We start from the raw sequence: 21,661 nt of genomic DNA, 5'->3' as shown, positions 1-21,661 counted from the left end.
TAACAAAATGAATATCTAACATTTAACTAATTATGTATTACTAATGATTTCATATGTGCAAAAAGTAATACAAATTAGGTTGATGGGCTATTTATCCTCTGTTCCAAAATTCACCAATTTGAATTTTTGAACATATTTAGCTACATTATGAAACAAAGAATAAACAATTGAAATTAAGAAAGAGAACGACAGTCTAACATGTACATAGAAAAACATATCAAACTAGATATGGTAATTCAAAAAAATAAAAGAAACTTTTTTTTTTGTAATCAAAACAATAAAACTCAAATCAAGTCATGTTCATTTATATTCTATATTCTATGTAAATTCATGCATTTATTTGAGTTGAACAATAGAAAAAGAGGGCATGTGGATGAACTAGACAAAATCACACTATAAATAACGAAAAACTAAAATTCATATATGCGAGAAATTAAATTTCTCAACTTGAGAATTATAATTCCAATAAAAATAAAAACTCAGTTATGGGAATCAAAATTCTCTTGTTGGGGAATTATGATTCCCATTCATAGGAAACATGATTCCACACCACTTCTAGTTCTCGCTTCCTGAAAATCGTGATTCCTGCCTTATGGTAGCGCTTCCAGTTAAGCTGGCTTTTTCCGAGCATGAAACTTTAATAGTGTGCTTAAGAAAGTAACACCTAAACCAGATCAGCCTTTTCCATCTCCCCACCGATTTTAAGCAACAAAAAAGGCCTGACCTAACCCCTTCGTCCCTCTTTATGGCCATCATGCCTTCACTGCTATCTCTCTATATCCATTATCATGATGCCCTAGGGATGATCACACCTCAACAAAGCATATGGGTCAATATATGCATGATTGGAAATGAAATAGCTATGATGCGCTGACCTAGAATTTATGACAATGAGTGATGAGGATGTGGGTGCCTATGTAGTTGTGGCTAATTATGTAGAGTTGGATAGGGTGCCCTCTATGCTTTATTAAATAGTAAAAGTGCTTTTTTTTTAGAGAGTACTAGTTAGACTCCCTCAAGTCCGAATATATCTTATGTGAACTTCTTCATCTTCGCTTATGTTTGTTGTTTGTATGTTTAGGAGGAATAATATATCTTTTAAATGATGTTTCTTCTCAATTGCTCATCAGATCAAGGCTATAGGCGATCTTGGTGGCAGTGTAAAGCTAATATCTTGATCTATCTCTTTCTATTTTTTTAGATTTTTTGCGTAGGTAGCCAAAAAATAACATAAAATATACAAAAAAGGCTGATCCACTCTTGTTCATCTCCTGTTTTAAGAATGTTATTATGTTGTATATCAATGCTCCTTCATTGTTTTTCAGCAAATTAGGTATCGTTAAAAATATATTTTTGTCTAGTTTCATTGTTCTTTTATGTATTTTTTCAAAACCCTTTATTTTCTAGCTCAAAACTTTCTCTAAAAAATAGATTATTGGATTATTCAAGTGTGCAAAGCATGTTTTTATTATGGTTTTACAACTCAGAAACGAGAACCCTAAAGGGATTTTCGGTTCTGACTCAAAACACGAAAGTTATAGATTTGTATCTTAGCTTTTCAATGACTATAAAACACAAGCTTTCGATGTCAGATCGACGAATATGAAAAAAGAAACTGTTTTACAAAAATAGTTACATATTTGAGAGAAAGTTTGCATCTGTGAAAGATAAAATGGTGCTTTTAAATCCAAATATTTGTTATTTTGGACATGAAAATAGTATCAAAATTTGTAAAAGCACATCAAATTAACTGTACAATATGATCATTTTTAGTTTTAATTGTGCACCATTTTGCTTATTGTGCATCAGCCGGTTCACCTTTGGTGGTAGTTTTTATGCCTAGGTTATTGCTTATAGACATTTTTATTGGTCCATACAAGAATGCAAAAGCCAATTAAAGTGTCAGAATTTTGACAAATTATAATGCAGATATTTTGCAGCATTTTCTGATAAATTGCTTAAATGGAGAAATGTGATACGTGGGCCTGCATAGCTGCATTATAGGTTACTAAATTTATTTACAATCATGCATGGGTTTTAAGCCTAATGAGAAAATACATTGGTGGTGCTGAGTTGATTCGTAGTGAAGTTACTAAATTTGCTATGAATTTTTTTATAGTGCAAAATCTAATAAAAAATAGAGTTGCACTAAAAAAATGTTTTCATCATACGAGTGAAATACATATCCCCATGCACAAAAAAGAAAGTCAAGCGAAATTGTAGATATTGTATTCAAAAGTCAATTTTGTCATTCATGCTTGAAGTTTTTAAGAATAACTATACCTTTGGTGAAAGTGCTTCGATTGTTTGACAGTAAAGACAAACCAACTATGAGTTATCTCTATGAGGCCATGGATAAGGCAAAGAGGCCACTAGAGATAATTTGAAGGAAAAGAAAAAATTATACATAGCTATATGAAACATTATTGATCATAAGTGGACTAAGCAACTTCATCAACATCTTCATGTTGTAGTATATTATTTAAATGTTGCGTTTAGATACCCCCTACATTTAAAATGGACAAGGAAGTTAATTGTTAAAACGTAAAATGTAATATATCTAATATATATATAATAACATAATATTATATTATTATTATATATATTTTTATTTTTTTTCTTTTTATTTTTTTTATTTTACTTATTGTCTACATTTTTAAAATAACCCTACTCTAGAAGGGGATTAGGGGGTTTTGAGAGAAATCCCTTCCCGAGCGCCGCTCCCCGCCTACGAAATCGGGCGGATTACCGCCTACGACCCCCCCCCCCCCCCCCGTGCTGACTTCCTCCTTCTCTGCGCACTCCTCCAGCGCCACCAACGCCGCCGACGCCGGCCACCGCCTCCCAGGTACGTCGTTCTCCTCCCTCTTCTCTTCCTTAAACCCCCCCCCCTGTGGGTAATAGGGAAACCGACGGGAGGTCGGTTGCCCTCCCTGTCACCCCGCCCCGGTCTCTCTTTCTGGCAGGGGTCAGTCCCCCTGCCACCTCTCGATCACCTGTAGGCAGGGGCAATGCCCCTGCCGCTTCATGTTTCCCGGCAGGCAGGGGCTCGCCCCGCTGCCTCTAGGGTTTTGGCGCGCAGGGGTAGTGCCCCTGCCGCCTTCCTGTCTCGGCTGGCAGGGGCAATGCCCCTGTCGCCCTTTGTTTTGTTGGGCTGGCAGGGGCTCACCCCCTGTCGCCTCTTGGTTCTCAGCACGCAGGGGCTTGTCCCCCTGTCACCCCCCCCCTCCCCCCGTCCCGAGCTCTCTCCCTCTCTCTGTCGGCAGGGGCTGGCCCCTGCCTCCTTTGCTGTCGGCAGGGGCTAGCCCTGCCGTCTCTTGGCTGTCGGCAGGGACTCAGCCCCTGCCGTTTCATGGTTATCGGCAGGGGCTGCCTCCCTGCCACATCAATGCTGCCGGCAGGGCCGTCTCGTGTTGTCGGCAGGGGCTGGCCCTCTGCCGCCTCGCTGTTTTTCGACAGGAGCTCATCCCCTGTCGCCCCGCTGTTGTCGGCAGGCAGGGGCTCGCTCCCCTGTCACTTGTCTGTTTTCGGCCAGCAGGGGCCTCTCTCTTTTCCAATCGACAAGACTATTTTTCTATTTGTCCGCATGATAAATAGAGTAGCGCTGAATTCTCATACTTTTGCCGACATCGTATTGGAACGGGAGGGGCCGAGCGCGCACCCCCCCCCCCCACACACACACACACACACACCCACACACACACACTTTCCTAATTTCGGAACGGGAGGGGCCAAGCCCCCCACCCCCTCTTTCCTGATTTCGCCCTGCCGCACCCCTGCACCCTAGGTTTTTGAATGTGCCGCACACCCGCACCCATGTGACTTAGGACCTATCCAAGCCCAAGCCTTTGCTAGCCCAGGACCCATCTTAAACCCGGATCCGAACATGAAGCCGAGAAAATTATACTCCATATTTGTGTGATTCTACAGGGGCTTTGACAGATGGACAGAGGAGCAAGGATGGCTGCTGCTGCGTTTGCGTTTCGTTCCCTAACCCCCGTAACTCAAGCTCGGTGGTGGAGCTTGAGGTTGGGCGGCCTCTGTCACCGACATAATATCGTGGAGCAACACGAGCAGAAGCACGAGTTCTCGGAGGCGTGCTCTTACCTGGGAAGCTGGAAAGCGGCGCCCAAGGAGGCAGAGGCGAAGCTGGGCCTCCTCCGCCGCGACTACGCAAAGAAGGTGAAGGAGCTGAGGAAGCAGTACATCTCGGAGATGGAGGCGCAACGGCTGGAGCAGCTGCGCAAGGAGGAGGCGAGGCGGGAGAGCGTCCGTCGCGCCAAGGACGAGCGCCTCGCCGCCAAGGCCAAGATAGCCGAGGGCCGCGCCGCCGAGCGCAAGCTCATCGATCAGGAGTTCTGCGAAACCCTGGTACCTCTGCTCCTTTTCCTCTTCTTCTGCAATTGTTTTGAATGCCCTAGAACGAATTATGCGCTGCTTATAGAACATCATGACTTGTGTGTATATATCTGCCTTATGGGATTGTTTGATTTGCTGTTTAATGCAAAATGTTGTGTATTGTACGTTAATCAACATTATTTTGTTCTGTTCAAATTCATTCTCATGAAATTTTCTTATTTCCATTAAATGTGATTACAGTTGAAGGAGAGAGCAGAGAAATTAGAATTATGGAGGACTAGAGAACAACAGAGAGGGGACAGGAATCATGAAAAGCAGGAACTCCTTAGGCGACAGAGCTCTGTTTGGGTTGATGAAAGTGAACTAGACAAGAAAATACTGGAAGCTATTGTTGATACCACCCCCTTGTAGTGAAAATACTGATGTGCAGAGGACACCATGCATCAGTTCAGTTCAACACCCAGTGTGTTCTGTTGGGGTGTAAAATTCCTTGTTTTAGCTTTTCCTGGAACTCAAAGTTGTCCCTTGATGTGCTTTCCACAGATTCTTGGATGCATTTTAATGCAGAATGTTTTTCTTTTATGCCGTATCTTGTGTGGTTTGAAGTGTAGAATTTAGTTGTAAGAATGACCTGTTTTGAGATCTGTTGAACCAGGTTTAGGCCTTGATTTTGATCTGTACTTGAGTATGTGTGCTTTTTCTTTATTTTCTTTTTCGAATCCTATTTTGGTTAAGGATGGATCAGACCCATTTCAATTATGAGCGACACTTGTTGTGGTCTTGGGACTGGATATGGTTAGAGCAGCATCGTTGAGTGACACATGGTGACCGCTAAATGGCCATCTCACCGGTGGGTCCGGCAAGGACCTCTCTCTCACTCTTTTTGTGTCGATTTTGGTTTTTTGTTTCATGGTTTTTGCGGCTTTTTCTTTTCGCGTTATTTTTGAATTTGGTATTCCGATTGATTTGGAATTTTCATGCTTTTTTTGGTTGTTCCAAGTTTGGAGATGGTTTTAAGGGAGGAAGAGGATATGCGTTTTGATTTGCCCCTGTTTTTTATATTGTACACCTTTCTTTTTGTAAAAGTGTGGTTCGGTCGCAGGAGTCAAACCAATAAAAGATAAAAGAATGAGAAATTATCGTATTGACAAAAATGATACGTCTTTTAAAAGACCTTAAAATTTTAGAAATCTGTGTGCTATCTAAAATTGTAAATACTGTTTTTTTTTAGGATTTTTTTAGCCTCGCATCTATCATTTTTGGTGCAAATTTTCTCTATATGCAAATTTTCTTTGTCTCCATCAGAAACTCTTTAGCCGCCTTCATCATCGGTAGTTGATGCATCAATTGATGCTTAATCTCTATTATACTGTCAAAAACTAGTCTCCGGTGGATCTTCCTAGTAGTACAAGTATGGCGGATTCTGTCGCTACTGGAGTACCACTTGGTGGTAGAGGATGGCTTGGGTTTTCTGATTAAAACACTAGTCTTGAAACTTCGTAAATACTTGAATTACCTAAGTGCGAACGAACTTTCTTTTAAACTTGAACTGACAAATATTGCAAATACTCAAGTTATCTTGCATAAAAAATATAATATCATAGAAAAAATTTGCAAATTTTTTTAACTCGAACCTATAAACCTCGCAAATACTCAAGTTACCTCACATAAAAAATGTGATAACATCATATAAATTTTTTTTTAACTCGAACCGACAAACCTCGTATAAAAAATGAAATAATGCCGCATAAAAAACTTGTGATTTTTTTTAATTCGAACAGACAAACCTCGCAAATACTTGAGTTATCTCTCATAAAAAATGAAATAACGTTGTATTAAAAATTTATAATTTTTTTTTTAACTTGAACCGACAAATCTTGCAAATACTCAGGTCATTCTCTAATGCCAAGTGATGGATCGTCCAGTCGCGGTGGAATTTGTTATACCCGCACCACCAGGGGATCCATTGGAGACTGGCTTTTGACAGGGTGATGGAGATTAAATGGTGGTTGAGGCGACGACGGTCGGTGATGGAGGCGGCTAAGGCATTTTCGGTAGAGACGAAGAAAATTCGCATATGGAAAAAATTTACACCGAAAAATATAGGTACAAAGGCTAAAAATGTCATAAAAATATCAGTATTTGTGATTTTGGACAACAAATAGATTTCTGAAAAAACGTGTCATTCTTGTCATACTGTATAATCATTTTTCAATAAAATAAATAAACATCCTTTAAGATAGTTTGGAATTAATATGATATAAGTAAAAATAAATAAATAAAAATAAAAATCACAAGACTTGAAAAGAAGCAGTTAGAGGTGACATGAAGGATTGTAAAGTTATCAAAGTTGTGGCTTCAAATAGATAAGAATTAAGAGGACTCTTAAAGTCTACTTTGTAGAACTGAGATAAGGCTTGATAATGATGATGAGTGGCTGGCCTAGCCCAAGTTGGGCTTAAGCATAACATGTGAAAGTGGCAAGCTGAGCTTGACCAGACCCATGCCCCATCGAAAATATGGTCTTGGCCAGCCCTAATGACTCAGACATGTTTTTTCCATGGGTCTACTTGTCCAGCTTGAGCCCCAAAATATCTGCCACCCTTACTCGCTTGCTAGAGAAATCTTGGTTAGAATAAGGGCCTTCAAGTTGTTTCACAAATCGATATTGGGATTTTCCTAGAGAGGGAAATTTTCATGAAAATTGAAAGATCTCAAAAAAATATAAACAAAAAATTTTAAACTTTAAAAATAATATTGAAGAGAATGATTTCTTTTTTTTTTTTGAAAGGCAAGCTGGGGTTAGGCAAACCCTACCAGATATCTCTTAAGCACCCGTGATAAAGGAATTCAAACATGGGCCTTCAACTTGGCACAAGACCCTGCTTACCACATGGGATACCACTTCGGTGGTGAGTATTGAATTTTACAACTAGGGTTTAGGAGTAAATATTGTATTAATAGTGACATTTTTCATTATAAGTGTCATTTTCAAGACTATGCAATATTTTCAAGGCTATATCAGTGTATATTTGAACACCTTCTAGTCTCAATTATTTTTAGGCGAATTCCTTGACAAATCTTAGGTTACATTTTTTTTAAGAGCAAGCTGGGGTTAGGCAGACCCCACCAGTTATACAAAGTACCACTGGGGTTTATATAAGCCCCAACCCTAGGCCACCCATTAAGGCCATAAAGGATTTTTAAGAGGTCAAAACAATCAACTTAATGGGTCATGGCTGGCCAAAATGCCCAATCATAAAATCCAAAAACAGATGGCCATTGAGGGGTGTCAAATATAAACAGAAATAACCCTAGCAAGGTTGATATCAACGTTGACTGAGTCAAAAGTCAATGGTCAAACAAGCCAAGGATAAGGGGCGGCTTGTACCGTTTTGAACCTATAATGCCTATATAAAACTGTTGGGCAAGGTTCAAACAGATCCGAATAAGATCTAGAAAGATTCGAAAGAATTAAAAGATGGCTTATTCTGCACCAATTTGCGCAAAAACAATTTGGGATTTCTTTAATTGATATGCTTTACCTCAACATAATGTGAGGTATTCATGTTTTATGGCATCAATAATTTTAGCTTGAGTTTTTGAATGCTTTCAAAAATCACAAGTTTGTATGATCTTAGACAGGGTGATGACGTGTCAGTCAAGGAGCTTGATGGTCTCTTATCACTTCTTGTGGAGAAGAAGAAAAAGATGGAGCAAGAAGAAGCTGAAACAAACATGCAAATATTGTTTGATTTTTTGCAGTGTCTTAGGAAGCAAAAGCTTGAGGCGCTGAATGAGGTTTTTTTTTTTTGTATTTCTGTTTTGATGTAGCAGCTTATTTGATTAAACCAATGCTGTTCCTTTTATCAAGTATTCCTCCTCATTGCTTAGTTACTGCTGAATTATTGGTTTCTTCTTCAGAGGGATGTATATGGATTTCTTTTCTTAGTTTAGTAAAACAAGAAATAGATTTTAGCTTACACCTGAGCAACGGACATCTTATTCAGCCTTCAAACTGTATGATGCCATGTATACTACTGAATTTCAATCTTCATGATTTGCAAACCATTGCTGGGATGTTACTTCAATTCCTTATTGCACTGGAAACGTTCAAGATGTGGCTGTTCTGTTGTTGTTTTATGATGAGGAACCCTCACTGAGAACCAGGTCACTTAATGGGCCTCCCCCCCCCCCCCCCCCAAGGTGGGAAGTTAGTAGGGAGTTTGGTTTACTTAACCATCACCAGGCCTAATATTACCTTTGTTGTGCATGCAGTGAGCCAGTTTATGAGTGCACCTAAATCAACTCACTTGGCAGTTGTACTGAGAATGATTAGATATATTAAGAGCACAATGTGTTATGCACTATTTTTTCCTGCTCCATTTACATTAGAGGTGATAGTATATTGTGAGGGAAGTCAGTAGGGAGTTTGATTTACTTAACCATCTCCAGGCCTAATATTACCTTTGTTGTGCATGCTGTGAGCCAGTTTATGAGTGCACCTAAATCAACTCATTTGGCAGTTGTACTGAGAATGATTAAATATATAAAGAGCACAATGCGTTATGCACTATTTTTTTCTGCTTCATTTGCATTAGAGCTGAAAGTATATTGTAATGCCAACTTTGAAGGAGTTATCCCATGATCGCCATTCTACTACTAGATTTTGTATATTCTTTGGAGACTCCTTAATATATTGGAAGAGTAAAAGACAACAAAGAGTTGCTTTGTCCACAACGGAACCCGAGTATTGCGCTATGACCCAAGTCACAAGAGACATTACATCGTTAAGATGGTTATTGCAGGATATGGGAGTTGTTGTGGAGAAATCTTCTACTTTGTATTGTGACAATCAAAGAGTTATTCATATTGCAAAAAATCTGGAATTTCATGAGAGAACCAAACACATTGAGATAGATTTTTCATTTCACCAGTAGAGCCTATTTGGAAGGAATCATATCGTTGTCATACATTGGAATCACTAGTTAGATAGCGGATTGCTTCACTAAATTTTTTCCCTTAAGGACATTCCAACCATTTCTTTTCAAACTTGAGATGATTATGTTCTCATCACCTCAAGCTTGAGGGGGAGTGTTAAGGAATGTAATATCTAATATGTATCTTACCAATGTGTATGCTACCTTCTCTATGTTGTACATATGTTTATTGTAGAGGGGTATTTTTGTAACATAGCATTGTAGTCAACCATTTTCGTCTTCTTATGTAACCCTAAGGGGACATCCCCTTTTATGTTGTAGCCTCTCATTCTTTTGAATACAATGAAGTAATAGTGTTCATCTTCCCTTTTGTGTTTCTTCTTGAAGCCGTTGCACTCCCATTGCTGCTAAAATGTATGATGCCACAAATAAACAGTCTAAGGTCTAGTTATTTCCAGAATGTGCTTTTGTCTTATCGGTTTTTAATGCTAATCATTATCTTACACCACTTATTTTTTTACTTCACAGGTACAAACTGATCTCCAATACATTAAGGAGGATATAAATGCTGTGGAGCACCATCGGATGGAATTATACTGAGCCAGGGAGCACATGCTTGATGATCCCATGTCTAGAACAAATTGGCCATCTTCTGTAAGAAAGCCTGGAAGTATTGCTACCATCAATGCACGAAGTTGCCAAGATGGATCAGGCTCTGCAAGTTTTCACAACAAGAAAGTTGATTCAAAGTTTCAAGGAATTTCTCAAGTACTTCAGAAAAAGGTTTCTTTTAATGGATCAGATTCCCAAAATGTTGCCCAATCTGGACTTTCAGTTGCTAGGAGAAGGCGAGTTAATGCACTGGTTGGTTATCAAAGTTGTTTCACTTCTCTTTGCCTTTAAAAGGGAAGAGAATTCCAGTTAGAAGTGTTGGTTGTCCAGGTCATACCAATCATATATACTGAAGTGATGTTTGGGATTGTAATGTCCTTAACATTTCATAGTAGAGAAAATTCAATCTTGCTGCTATTTAATGCCTTTATCTTCTATGGTGTGTGAAAGAATGAAAGTGTCACCATATAGATGGTTTAAACAATCATCTGATTCTGTTGAATCAAATTGCAGGCATGATTTAACATAAAGAAACAAGTTAATTGTATCCACGTAAGGAAACAAAAGAATTCTAGTTATGAAGGTCTCTGAATCGAAAAATTTACAATAGGCTGAATAGATGAATTTCACTAATGGGAGGCTGTGAATCAGATAAACTCAGGCTGTTGCCTATGTAGTCAAAAGTCCCGACTAGGCATCAACTAGTCGGTCTAGGCATAAGTAAAACACCCAGCTTTGCAATTACTAGGTGGGCACTTTAAAAGGTATCAATTTTCCCGACTAGGCACTGACTAAGGCGCCTAGTCGGCGACTAAGCTGCCCCTGCCTAGGCACGAGGACATTTTAGTCATTTCTTATTCTTATATATATATATATATATATATGTGTGTGTGTGTGTGTGTGTGTGATTTGTTCTATGAAATGATGAAAACATGCTTAGTTATTATCTATGTGACACAGACTCGGCTGGGGAGGCGACGCACCCGCGTCGACACGCCCCGACACGGGTGCGGCTTCGGACACGGGGCGGACTCGGTCAACGCACCTGGGCCGAGTCCGTCCATTTTATAGACTCGGTCAACTTTGACCGAGTCTATTTTGGTCTATTTTTAGGACAAAAAACTAAAAAAATTATATTTTATAGTCATTTGGGCATTGACATTAATGGACGGACATTCTGGTGCATATTTTAAAAAAATATATAGCCAGACTGTGCAAATGCAGTTGCACAGTCACAGACTACAGTGACCCCCTTTTAAACTGCTGATGGTAATGAGATTGCTGGTGCATATTTAAAAAATATATATATAGCCAGACTGTGCAATGCAGTTGCACAGTCTGCAACTGCACAGTCACAGATTGCATTGCACAGTCTGTGCAACTATTAACGTATACAACAAGAAATTAATATACAGTCTGTCCCCTAATGGGTTATAGCCGACTTATTATTGTTATATATATATATATATATGAGAACTGGAAATATGTACATTTCTAACACTTTTTTTTGCAAATCCAACCATGTGGATGTGCTTAGCTTGGTAAATTTGTTAGGAATCAGCCATTGGATCATGTATTTTTAATGAAAAAATGTGATTTTTGAATGTTTGAATATTTATGAAGATTTTGAGCCATTGATTTTAAAACCTTAAAAAAATCACAATTATGCATCAAAATTGGATGATTCAAGAGCGGGTTCTTATAAAACCAAGCATGTGGATCACATCCGTATGGTTAGATTTAAGAGAAAAGAACAAAAAATCCATGAAAATAGTGGTTCACACATTAGTTCTCATATTTCCGGTTCTTATATATATATATGTGTGTGTGTGTGTGTGTGTGTTACTTTGCTTTTGGGATTTTTTTTGTAAAACATTGAAAGCATGCACAGTTAATTTTAATTGATTATGTTTCTTATATATGTGTTACTTTGTTTATGATGTATATATGTTATTTATATATGTATGTGTTATTGTGCTTCTGTGAAAGGCTGAAAGCATATATATGTGTGTGTACAATTATATATATGTATATTCTAGTTATGTATATTAATATATTTTGTGAAAGCATGTGTAATTTTGTACTTGTGTAATGAAAACATCTTATTAATAAAAGAATTAAACATATTTTAATGTATATTTTGTATACTTTTTTATATTTTAATCAGGGTACCGACTAGTCCTCGACTAATCTTTTTAGGGGCCTACCGACTAGGCACTGCCTAGCGCTTTTGACTACATAGATGCCAACTTCTGCCCATTTTTCAAATTAACATAGATTAGGTATATTCTTCAGAATTCATTAAGCAAACCTTCATGCAGATACACAATTTTGTGCTTAAAATATGCCTTAAAGGTCAACCCAATTTTTACCCATGTACAGCAAATTAGTCAGATCATCGCCAATTTTGGAAATATTTTTAGTATTTTGGTTAAGTAAGGCTGTTTAAGTGATTTCATACATATTTATCTTTGGAAACTATATTTTTTTCTTTTTCTTTGTACAAGTATACAATATTTGTTCATCAGTTTAAAGCTAGGGGCCAAGTGAATGCCGTGTAAAATAGTTTTGATCTCCACTTTGTGATATATAGCAGGTAAAATTATTTTTTATCTTCACTTTGGTAGCTTCATTTTTGGTTTCATTCTGGGCTTTTTGTGATGCCTTCCTTCAGTTGGTAGCTTCATTTCGATTTATTTCTTATGATGTCTTTACACTTTCTTTATTTTAAAGCAACCTTTTTCATCTTTTCTATAAGGCTCTTCCCTCGTTTTTTCCTTTTGGTCCAGTAACATGTCCACAAACTCATGAGCGTTGCCTCCTTAGTGCCTAACACCTAATCCACATAATTTTAAGAAATTATTATGGCTTATAGTCACTTCAAGCTCAGCAACAAGCTTATGTGGAAGAAAACTGAAGAACTCAGCATAAAGAATAATTTTGACCTTTGTTAGAATATGTTGAATTGTATGTGTATTTGTACATATACATATATATACATATGTTTATGTATATATTTCTGTTCATGTAAACTGAAATACCCATTAAGGGTATTTCGGTCATTTCACATATGTAATAGGTGTCAGTCTAGTAGAGGCTGATTGTCCTTTTATTTATTTCTTTTTTATTGTTTACATAATATAGCTGTTGGGGCAGCAGCCAACTGGTCGTTGGGCTGCCCCCACTACCTCTCCATTGTACTATGTCACATAGGTGTGGGTACGGGTGCGGCACTCTCTCTCTCTCTATAAATTTTTTAATATCTATATATATATATATATATATAACTTGGTGGGGGGGTGGGCTGGCTGGCACCCAGGGTCATTTTGACTGCACCGGGTGCCACACCCACACCCTATTGGGCGAATCCCTGTGACATAGCCATTGTATTATAAATAGGGGTTCTCCCCTTTGTATTTCTTAGTGCTTTCTTAAGCATTTTATAATCAAGTTTTATATTTTTATCTTTTGTGTTGGCCCTTAGTGGCTACTGTGTGCATGTGTTGTGCTATTGAGTTCATTCTCACTTTGTGATTGTATTATCCCTTTGTGGATTAGTGCATGAGCACTTATTTTGTATTCTCGTTGACCCTTATTGGGTTCTCTATTGTATTTCCACTTGTTTCATTAAAGAATGTTCATAAGTGCATAGACTAATCATATATATGTTTGTATTAAGAACAATTTAGTTGTATCATGTATGTATTGCATCTTTTAAATTTGTTTTTAGCCAGCAGACATTGGGATCTGTGTACACCTGTTTGAATATTTAAGTTGGAAGGAACAAGTTTCTTTTATTTCTTTTTCTTTTTCCCTCCATTTTGGAGGGAACAATATTTGTTAAGGTAACAAGCAACATGAACAATATGGAAAAACAAATATAATGAGCTGATGAGACATCACATGCTTCCAAAGAAAAAGATGAATCGAGGTACAAAGCATAAATGACGACATTATGAAGGGGCTTCCAAACTAAAACCAAGCCAAGGAGACCGAATCCACCAGGAACCTTCCCAAATTCAACACTTGTGTGCACATAACAAGTTTTAGAATAGTTGTCATTGCATGACAAAACTAAACATATAGAAATCAAAATAATAAACTATTGATCACAATATTGGTAAGTTCATGCTTTTTCAGAAAAGAAGATAAAAGAAAATGAAAAGCATTGGTTAGACTATGATTACAGTCTTCCAAATCACATATGTTGTCACAACATAGTCATTGTCTCCTACTTTGTGTTTGTTTGATGAATACTGTTTCTCTCTTTATTTCTGTCTAAAACTAAGACAAATTGGTTGTGAAACAAACCAAGGTACTTGCTGCTTGGCTTGGTTTGGCTTGCATTAAGCTCATTTGGGCTTGTCAATTGGTCTGCACGAGCTTAGCCTCAAGAAACTTATTTAGTATAAATCAGCCAAGCATGAGCATTGGCTTTTCTGCAAAGTGTGGCTCATGTTGGCTTGTTGAAACAAATATCTATATTCTTTTATGTATCTTTATGTCAAAAACCATGTGGTAGTTCAGTTGGTTGAGCTTTCAGGAAGTATGCAACATTGACTTTGTTGTGATGCTTTCTCCGTCCTTCAACTGGTTTTTGTGCCATCTTATTGATGGCAGTAGATTCTTCTTCTATGTTACCGCTGTAAGAAAATGACCTTGAATGCAATAGGTTAAAAAATGAACCGATAAACACGCACATAAAGTGTGAATACACAAACCCACTAAGGGGTAATCAAATGCACACAAAGTGCAAACCCATAAACCCACAAAGGGGTGAAGTCAAAAGGGCTAAAAAGAATGAATCTTTATTAAGGGAGAGGGTAAAAACACTTATGTTACAAGAGGGAGAGCCCTCTATTTATAGAGGATGAAAAACCAAAAGAAGAGGGACCACATGGGGCTCCCTTCTAGTCGTTGGGAGCCCCAACATTCATATTAATGACCGTTGCGGCCCCAACGACTAGATGGGTGGGGCCCCATGCAGTCCTTTTACATGATGTAATAAAAGGAAATAGTAAAAAGTAAAAAGAATAAAAAAGAAATAAAAGAAAATCCTAACAAAAGGTACAGGAAAATTATCAAAATACCCATATTGGGTTTTTGGATGTGCAATAAAGAAAAGAGAGATCTTGATGATATATATATATATATATATATATATATATATATATATATATATATATATATATATTAACAACCGCGGCATGGCATTTAGGGTGCCGTACCTGTGTCGACATGGGTACTGGTACCTAACGGTGGCAAAATCTGACACGACCCGCCAACCCGCTTCTTAGCCGGGTTCGGGTTTGGCTTAAACGGGTTCTTGTCGTAAACGGGTCGACCCACCTAACCTGTTTATTAAACGGGTCGGGTTCGTGTTAGGGGTATGCCAACCCGTCTGACCTGTTTAATAAACGGGTTAGGCGGGCGGGTCAACCCGTTTACACTCACCCGTCAACCCGCAATCGGATCCGGGCCTGACCTAGACCCGCGACTTGAGTTCTGGAACGTTCGGGGGCAAAGGGCAAAAGCCCTCACCCTTTTCTCTCATTTCTCCGACTTTCGTCTTCCTCCTCTTCCTCTTTCTCTCTCTCTCACTCTCACTCTCACTCTCCCTCCACTGGAAGAACCAGTTTGCAGGAGACTCGTTTCTTGGTTATTCTCCGTCGTGGTTCTGCTACTTGGTGTGTTGGCGAAAAGACTGAGTTTTTTGGTGGTTTTTGGAAACCCTAGGCGGCTTTCCGATGGAGAATTGGGTTTGCTCGCTGGCTTTTTGGACCCCCCTGTTAACATCATCATTCGAGGTACTGTATGTAGATTTTGCTTGTTATTTTTTTATATTGGGGTGGTGTGTTTGCTGGAGTGTGAATTTGTTTTTTTTTTTTGCTTTTTTGTGAGTTGTTTTTGGGTTCCCGAGGTTTCTTACTTCTGTGCTTGTCTGCTGTGGTGATCTTGTTGATGTTTATTTGGTTTTTGTGCTTTGGTTTGGTTTTTTTTTCTAGTGGTGGAATTCTGTGTATTTGTGCGTAGTTGGAGGAGACGTTCGGTTCGTTCTGCCTCTGCGCTTGAGAAGCGACAACTTTAGCATGGCGATGAAGGCCGGGATTTTGATTGAGGGTTATTTAGCTTCTATGGGTGTTGGTTTTTGGTTTTTGTGGTGAAGTTCGTTGGTTTTTACTCGTTCTTGAAGTAAATTCGAGTTCTAGGGTTTTTGATTTGTTGGTGGAGGAGGAAGTGGGCAACCGTTTTTCTCGAAAATTTTTGGGTTTCTGATGCAGGAGCGGAGCAAAGCGAACCAGGTCTAGTAGGGTCGAAAATTGTAGTTTTGGCGCCCGCCAATCCGTTTACCCGACGCCGACTAGGGGTGGCAATCGGGTCGGGATGGCGGGTGGGCGTGTCAGCATACCTCAACCCGAACCCGACCCGTTTATTAAACGGGTCAGCTGTGGCAAACACGAAGCCGACCCGTTTAATAAACGGGTAACCTGACACGACCCGCCAACCCATTTAATAAATGGGTTGGGTTGGGTAAACGGGTTTTCAGGTTCGCGGGTCGGGTTGGCGGGTTGACGGATCGGGTTGGCAGGTAGTCAGGTTGGCGGGTCGGGTTGACGGGTCGGGTTGGCGGGTTGGCAGACGGGTTGACCCACCCGCCTAACCCGTTTATTAAACGGGTCAGCCGGGTTGGCGGGTTGGCATACCCCCAACCCGAACCCGACCTGTTTAATAAACGGGTCAGCCTGGTTGGCGGGTTGGCATACCCCCAACCCGAACCCGACCTGTTTAATAAACGGGTTACGCGGGTCGACCCGTTTATTAAACGGGTTGGCTTAAGCCCAACCCGAACCCGCCTAAGAGGCGGGTTGGCGGGTCGTGTCAGAAATTGCCACCCCTAACGCCGACCCGGCCGCCAACCCGTTTACCTGTTTACTCATTTACCCGAACCCGACTCGCCAACGCGTTTACCCGACCCGTTTATTAAACGGGTTAACCGTGTCGTGTCGAGTTACCCGTTTAATAAATGGGTCGTTTTCGTGTTTGCCACAGCCGACCCGTTTAATAAACGGGTCGGGTTCGTGTTGAGGTATTCTGACCCGCTGACATGACCCGATTACCACGTACCTGGACATGGCATTTGCCATGCCCTATATTATATATTATATTTTCAATATATAATATATATTTTCAGTATATATTTTAGATATATAATATATATTTAGCCGTGTCCCCATACCCACATTTTTTGGAATTGCCGTGTCGTACCCTCCATACCCGTACCTGTACCCACCCACACCCATACCCAGGTGACAGTTCTTCTTTTGTTTCATTTTTATATCATTTTTCTTTTGTAGATAGTAGCTAGAAGAATTTATGTCATACCAAGACTTCCATCAACTTGGCATGGTAAGTTTGTTTATATTATTTCTAAATATACTTATGCATTTTCTTAAGCTTTTTTGCATGAAGCATATTTTTTTAATTTGCACCCAAAAGAAGCACTTTATTGTGTCTGTGTCCATCTGTTCTATTGTTACGGAATTGGTTTGGGAAAATGTGGCATTCAACTTGAAAGTGTATCCAACTTTTCATCTTTTTCTGCTCATTGTGTTTGTGTTTTGTATAGTTCAACGATTTGCAAGAGTGTTACCTTCAAAAGAGGCGCACAACATCTAACCAATCTGTTAAACAAGAAAGGGATTGTAATAGCATAAACAGAGAAGGGTATCATGCAGGTCTTGAAGATTTCCAATCTGTACTTACAACCTTTACTCGATACAAGTGATGATTATCACAATATATTAATGATTTTTGTACCTTTGAGTTTCATTGTTACTGTATAGTTTAAACAATTTTATGTTCAATTATCGTACTTCTTTTATTGCTAATTGTGTTATCTACATTTTTTAGCCGCCTGCGGGTCCTTGCAGAACTTAGGCATGGAGATCTATTTCATTCTGCAAATATTGTGTCAAGGTGTGCTTCTTGCAAGATGAATTCATTCTCTTTTTGTGCATTAGACCTATACATGAGTGTCAATACACTAAAAGTTCATAATACATTCATGTGCTTGTTTTGGATATGTTTGTTTATCTTTCAAAAAGTCAAAAAGTTTTGCACAAATAAACATAGGAAATGAAACAGCGTTCTCTACTCATGGATTCTATCTGAAACTTAAAAAAACTCAGGATGAATTACATGAAGAAACCCCCAGGGAAAGGCAAGTTGATAAATCTAACTTGCATATGACTGCTGAATGCAGGAACAATGCAATAAGAAAGAAATGGATGTCGTGGGCAAGACATAGAGTTATAGGACTCCAAAGTTAAAATCTGTGAGATGCAGAGTCAACACAAAGTGTATTAAACTATTGATGCTTTGAATAGCAATTGGCGAATTGCAGGATTCCACTACCACTGATGATATCTGAGGGTGCTGCCACCACAAGTGAGAGCAATGTTGTTTGATCTATCAAGCATCTTTCTTTTGAAGTGCTTCAATGTGGCAATGTTGAACACCTGGACGAATCTTGAGGACTATAACCCTATAACCATGAGATTAGTGAAAGTGGTTCAATGTTCACCTTCTTTCTATGTCACACAGACTCGCCTAATAGGCTGCCGCACCCCGTCGACGTGACGCAGGGGCAATCAATAACCCTAGGCACACCTAGGGTTATTTTTGTCCAAAATTGATTCAGTCAACTTTGATCGAGTCCATTTTGGTCCACTAAGAAAATTTAAGTCACGGGGGGGGGGGGTAGGGCACGACTCATCCCCTTCCTCCTTTACTCCGACTCCTCTCCTTCTTTTCTGATGGCAGCGATGACGACAACATCCTCCTCTTTTGACAACGACGAAGGTACATCTCTCTCTGGTCCTCCTCTCTTTCTTCTTCTTCCTTCTCCTATTTTTGTCTTTCTTCTCCCCCTCCTCATCCTCTCTTTCTTCTTCCTTCTCCTCCTCCTTATTTCTTCTCCTTCCCTCTCCTCCTCCCTCTGTCGCCTCATCCTCTCTTTCTCCTCTTTCCTTCTCCTCCCCTCGTTGGCGCAAGGGCCGAACCCAGGCCTGCTGGGTTTGGCTCTGGTGAACCACTGAACCCAGGCCTGCTGGGTTCAGCAGAATCGAACCCCTGTCTGCTCCAAAAGAGGCTTTGTTGAACCCAAGCCATAACCGAACTCAAGCTTGGGTTGGGTTCTGAGTTTGACCAGTTTTTTTTATGAATTTTATTTTAATAAAAAAATTATTATATATACCCCCGCACCCAAGTTTTTTTAAAGTGCCGTATCGCCGCACCATCACCTGCACCTATGTGACATAGCCTTCTTTTGTTTTTGTTTACATACTTGAATTTAGCTTCATTCATGTCAGACCTGGCCTGCCCTATTCTTAGTTGTGGGTACGACACAATTGTAATGAAAAGAGGCGGAAGCACCAATAGGGAAAAAGTCACTCTTTAAGAGTGACTACAAGAGCCAAGAACACAAATACCAAATGTGCATACACAAAACTCAAGAATATAGAAAATGACTTAAAGTCATAAGTTGGATTTATTGAAGAAAGGAAGAGAGGGGTTTGAAAAACCCATGCTATTACAAGGGGGAACCTCCTCCTTTTATAGAGGAGGAGAGCACTTTAGAGGGGCCATAAAGGGGGCTCCCTTCTAGTCGTTGGGAGCCCCAACGGTCATAAATATGACTGTTGGGGCCCCAACGACTAGATGGGTGGGGCCCCTTTATGGTTCCAAAAAGCAAAAAACAGAAATAAAAAAAGGAAAAGAAAAAGGGGAAAAAAAGAAAGAAAAGTAAAAAACAAAAATTACATATGGAATTACCAAAACACCCCTATCGGGTGTTTGGTTTATACAAAACAGGAAAAAGCTAAATGATTATGTATATATACATATATACGTATATATACTTATATATACTAATGTATATATATAAGTATATGTATATATATATATATATTTATATATACATAATTTAACATGCCCCCTCAAACTTTACGGGGAAAAGACCGAAAGTTTGCCAAGAAGAAACATGAATCGTGGAGTTGGGAGCGCCTTGGTGAAGAAGTCACCTAGTTGATACTCTGAAGTGACATATGGCAATGTAATGGTCCCTTTGAGATATTCATCTCGAACATAATGGCAATCCATTTCGATATGCTTGGTTCGCTCATGAAAGGTGTGATTGCTGACAATGTATATCGCACTCTTGTTATCACAACAGAGCTTGGTGGGAGTGGAAATGGGAACGCCCATGTCACCAAGAAGACTTCTGAGCCACACAATCTCCATAGTTGTCATCGCCATAGCCCGATATTCAGCTTCAGTAGATGATAAGGAGACCTTCTGCTGCTTCTTGCATCTCCACGAGATGAGAGATTCACCTAAAAAAATGCAAAGACCCGTAATTGAGATCCGATCATTGGGATTTCCTCCCCAGTCAGCATCAGTAAAAGCAGTCAATTCAAGAGATGAGGAAGAGGATAGGAAGAGTCCCTTGGAGATGGTATTTTTGATATATCGCACAATTCTCATTACGGCCGCCATATGAACTGTAGTAGGGGCGTGCTGAAATTGGCTTGCTGCATGAACCGCATGAGCTATGTCTGGACGTGTGATGGATAGATAGGTGAGAGATCCAATTAATTGACGGTAAGGTGTTGGATCTTCAAGAAGAACACCATCTTCAAGTCTTAGTTTCACATTGATAACTTCAGGAGTCTCCACTTTCTTTTCATCAGATATTCCTGATTTGGTACAAATTTCGGCAGCTAACTTCATTTGAGATAAGATGTACCCACACGCTGAATAAGCCACTTCAATTCCTAAAAAATATCTCAAATAACCAAGGTCAGACATATCAAAAGTATCTTTTAACATAGACTTAACATCATTTACTCACTTTTTGTCATTCCCAGTGATGATCATATCATCAACATACAGCAGAAGCATAATAATGGAGTCACCTTTCCTGACAAAAAGAGCAGTGTCAGTATAACAAGAAGAAAAACCTAAATTGATTAATACATTACTAAACCTGTCATACCAAGCTTTAGGAGCTTGCTTAAGTCCATATAAAGCCTTTTTTAATTTTAAAACTTTTCCATTTAAATTCATACCTGGAGGTGGTTCCATATAAACTTCTTCATTTAAATTACCATTCAAAAAGGCATTTTTAACATCAAGTTGAAAGATGGGCCATTTTTTAACAGAAGCTATAGCAATAAGGGCTCGAACACTAGTCATTCGAGCAACTGGGGCAAAAGTTTCATCATAGTCTACCCCATACTCTTGGGCATAACCTTTGGCTACCAACCTAGCCTTATATCTTTCCAATGAACCATCACTCTTAGTTTTTACTTTAAACACCCATCTACATCCAATGGGTTTCTTGCCATTGGGAGGATCAATGATTTCCCAAGTTTGTGCATTTTTAAGGGCATTAAGTTCAAGCTCCATAGCTTCATTCCAATGAGCATATTGTTTAGCATCATTGTAATGAGATGGTTCATGAAAGGAGTGAAGAGCAAGAAGACATGCTCGATAATTTGGGGAAAAAGAGTCATAAGAAACAAATCTATTTGGAATCTTAGGAACGCGATTGGATCTTCTTTGAGAGGTTTCTTCTATCGACTCACTTTGAGAAAATCTTTCAAGGGCACAAGGAGGATTTCTTTCATTCCTTCTAGAGTAGACTTGTATTTGTCTTGAAGCATTTTCTTCTAAGTTTTGGTCATTAT

The 21,661-nt window shown here is 39.2% G+C and overlaps 1 protein-coding gene and 1 pseudogene across 1 annotated transcript; both read left to right on the top strand.

Annotated features, from left to right (window-relative positions):
• Window positions 1-3,930: 3,930 nt before the first annotated feature.
• LOC149848169 (uncharacterized) lies at window positions 3,931-4,948 on the top strand. Its single transcript, XM_090010612.1, has 2 exons — window positions 3,931-4,371; window positions 4,600-4,948. The coding sequence occupies exons 1-2, from the start codon at window positions 3,943-3,945 to the stop codon at window positions 4,768-4,770; spliced, it is 600 nt and encodes a 199-aa protein (XP_089866738.1). The 5' UTR covers window positions 3,931-3,942; the 3' UTR covers window positions 4,771-4,948.
• Window positions 4,949-7,866: 2,918 nt separating this feature from the next.
• LOC149848168 (E3 ubiquitin-protein ligase COP1-like) overlaps window positions 7,867-21,661 on the top strand; it is a 30,576-nt pseudogene continuing 16,781 nt past the window's right edge.

Source organism: Nuphar pumila, chromosome 1 (genome assembly GCF_984573655.1).
Source record: "Nuphar pumila chromosome 1, dmNupPumi1.hap1.1, whole genome shotgun sequence".
In the NCBI taxonomy this organism is placed as follows: domain Eukaryota; kingdom Viridiplantae; phylum Streptophyta; class Magnoliopsida; order Nymphaeales; family Nymphaeaceae; genus Nuphar; species Nuphar pumila.
Note: the sequence above shows the minus strand (reverse complement) of the source record. Positions and strands in the feature narration are given on the sequence as shown.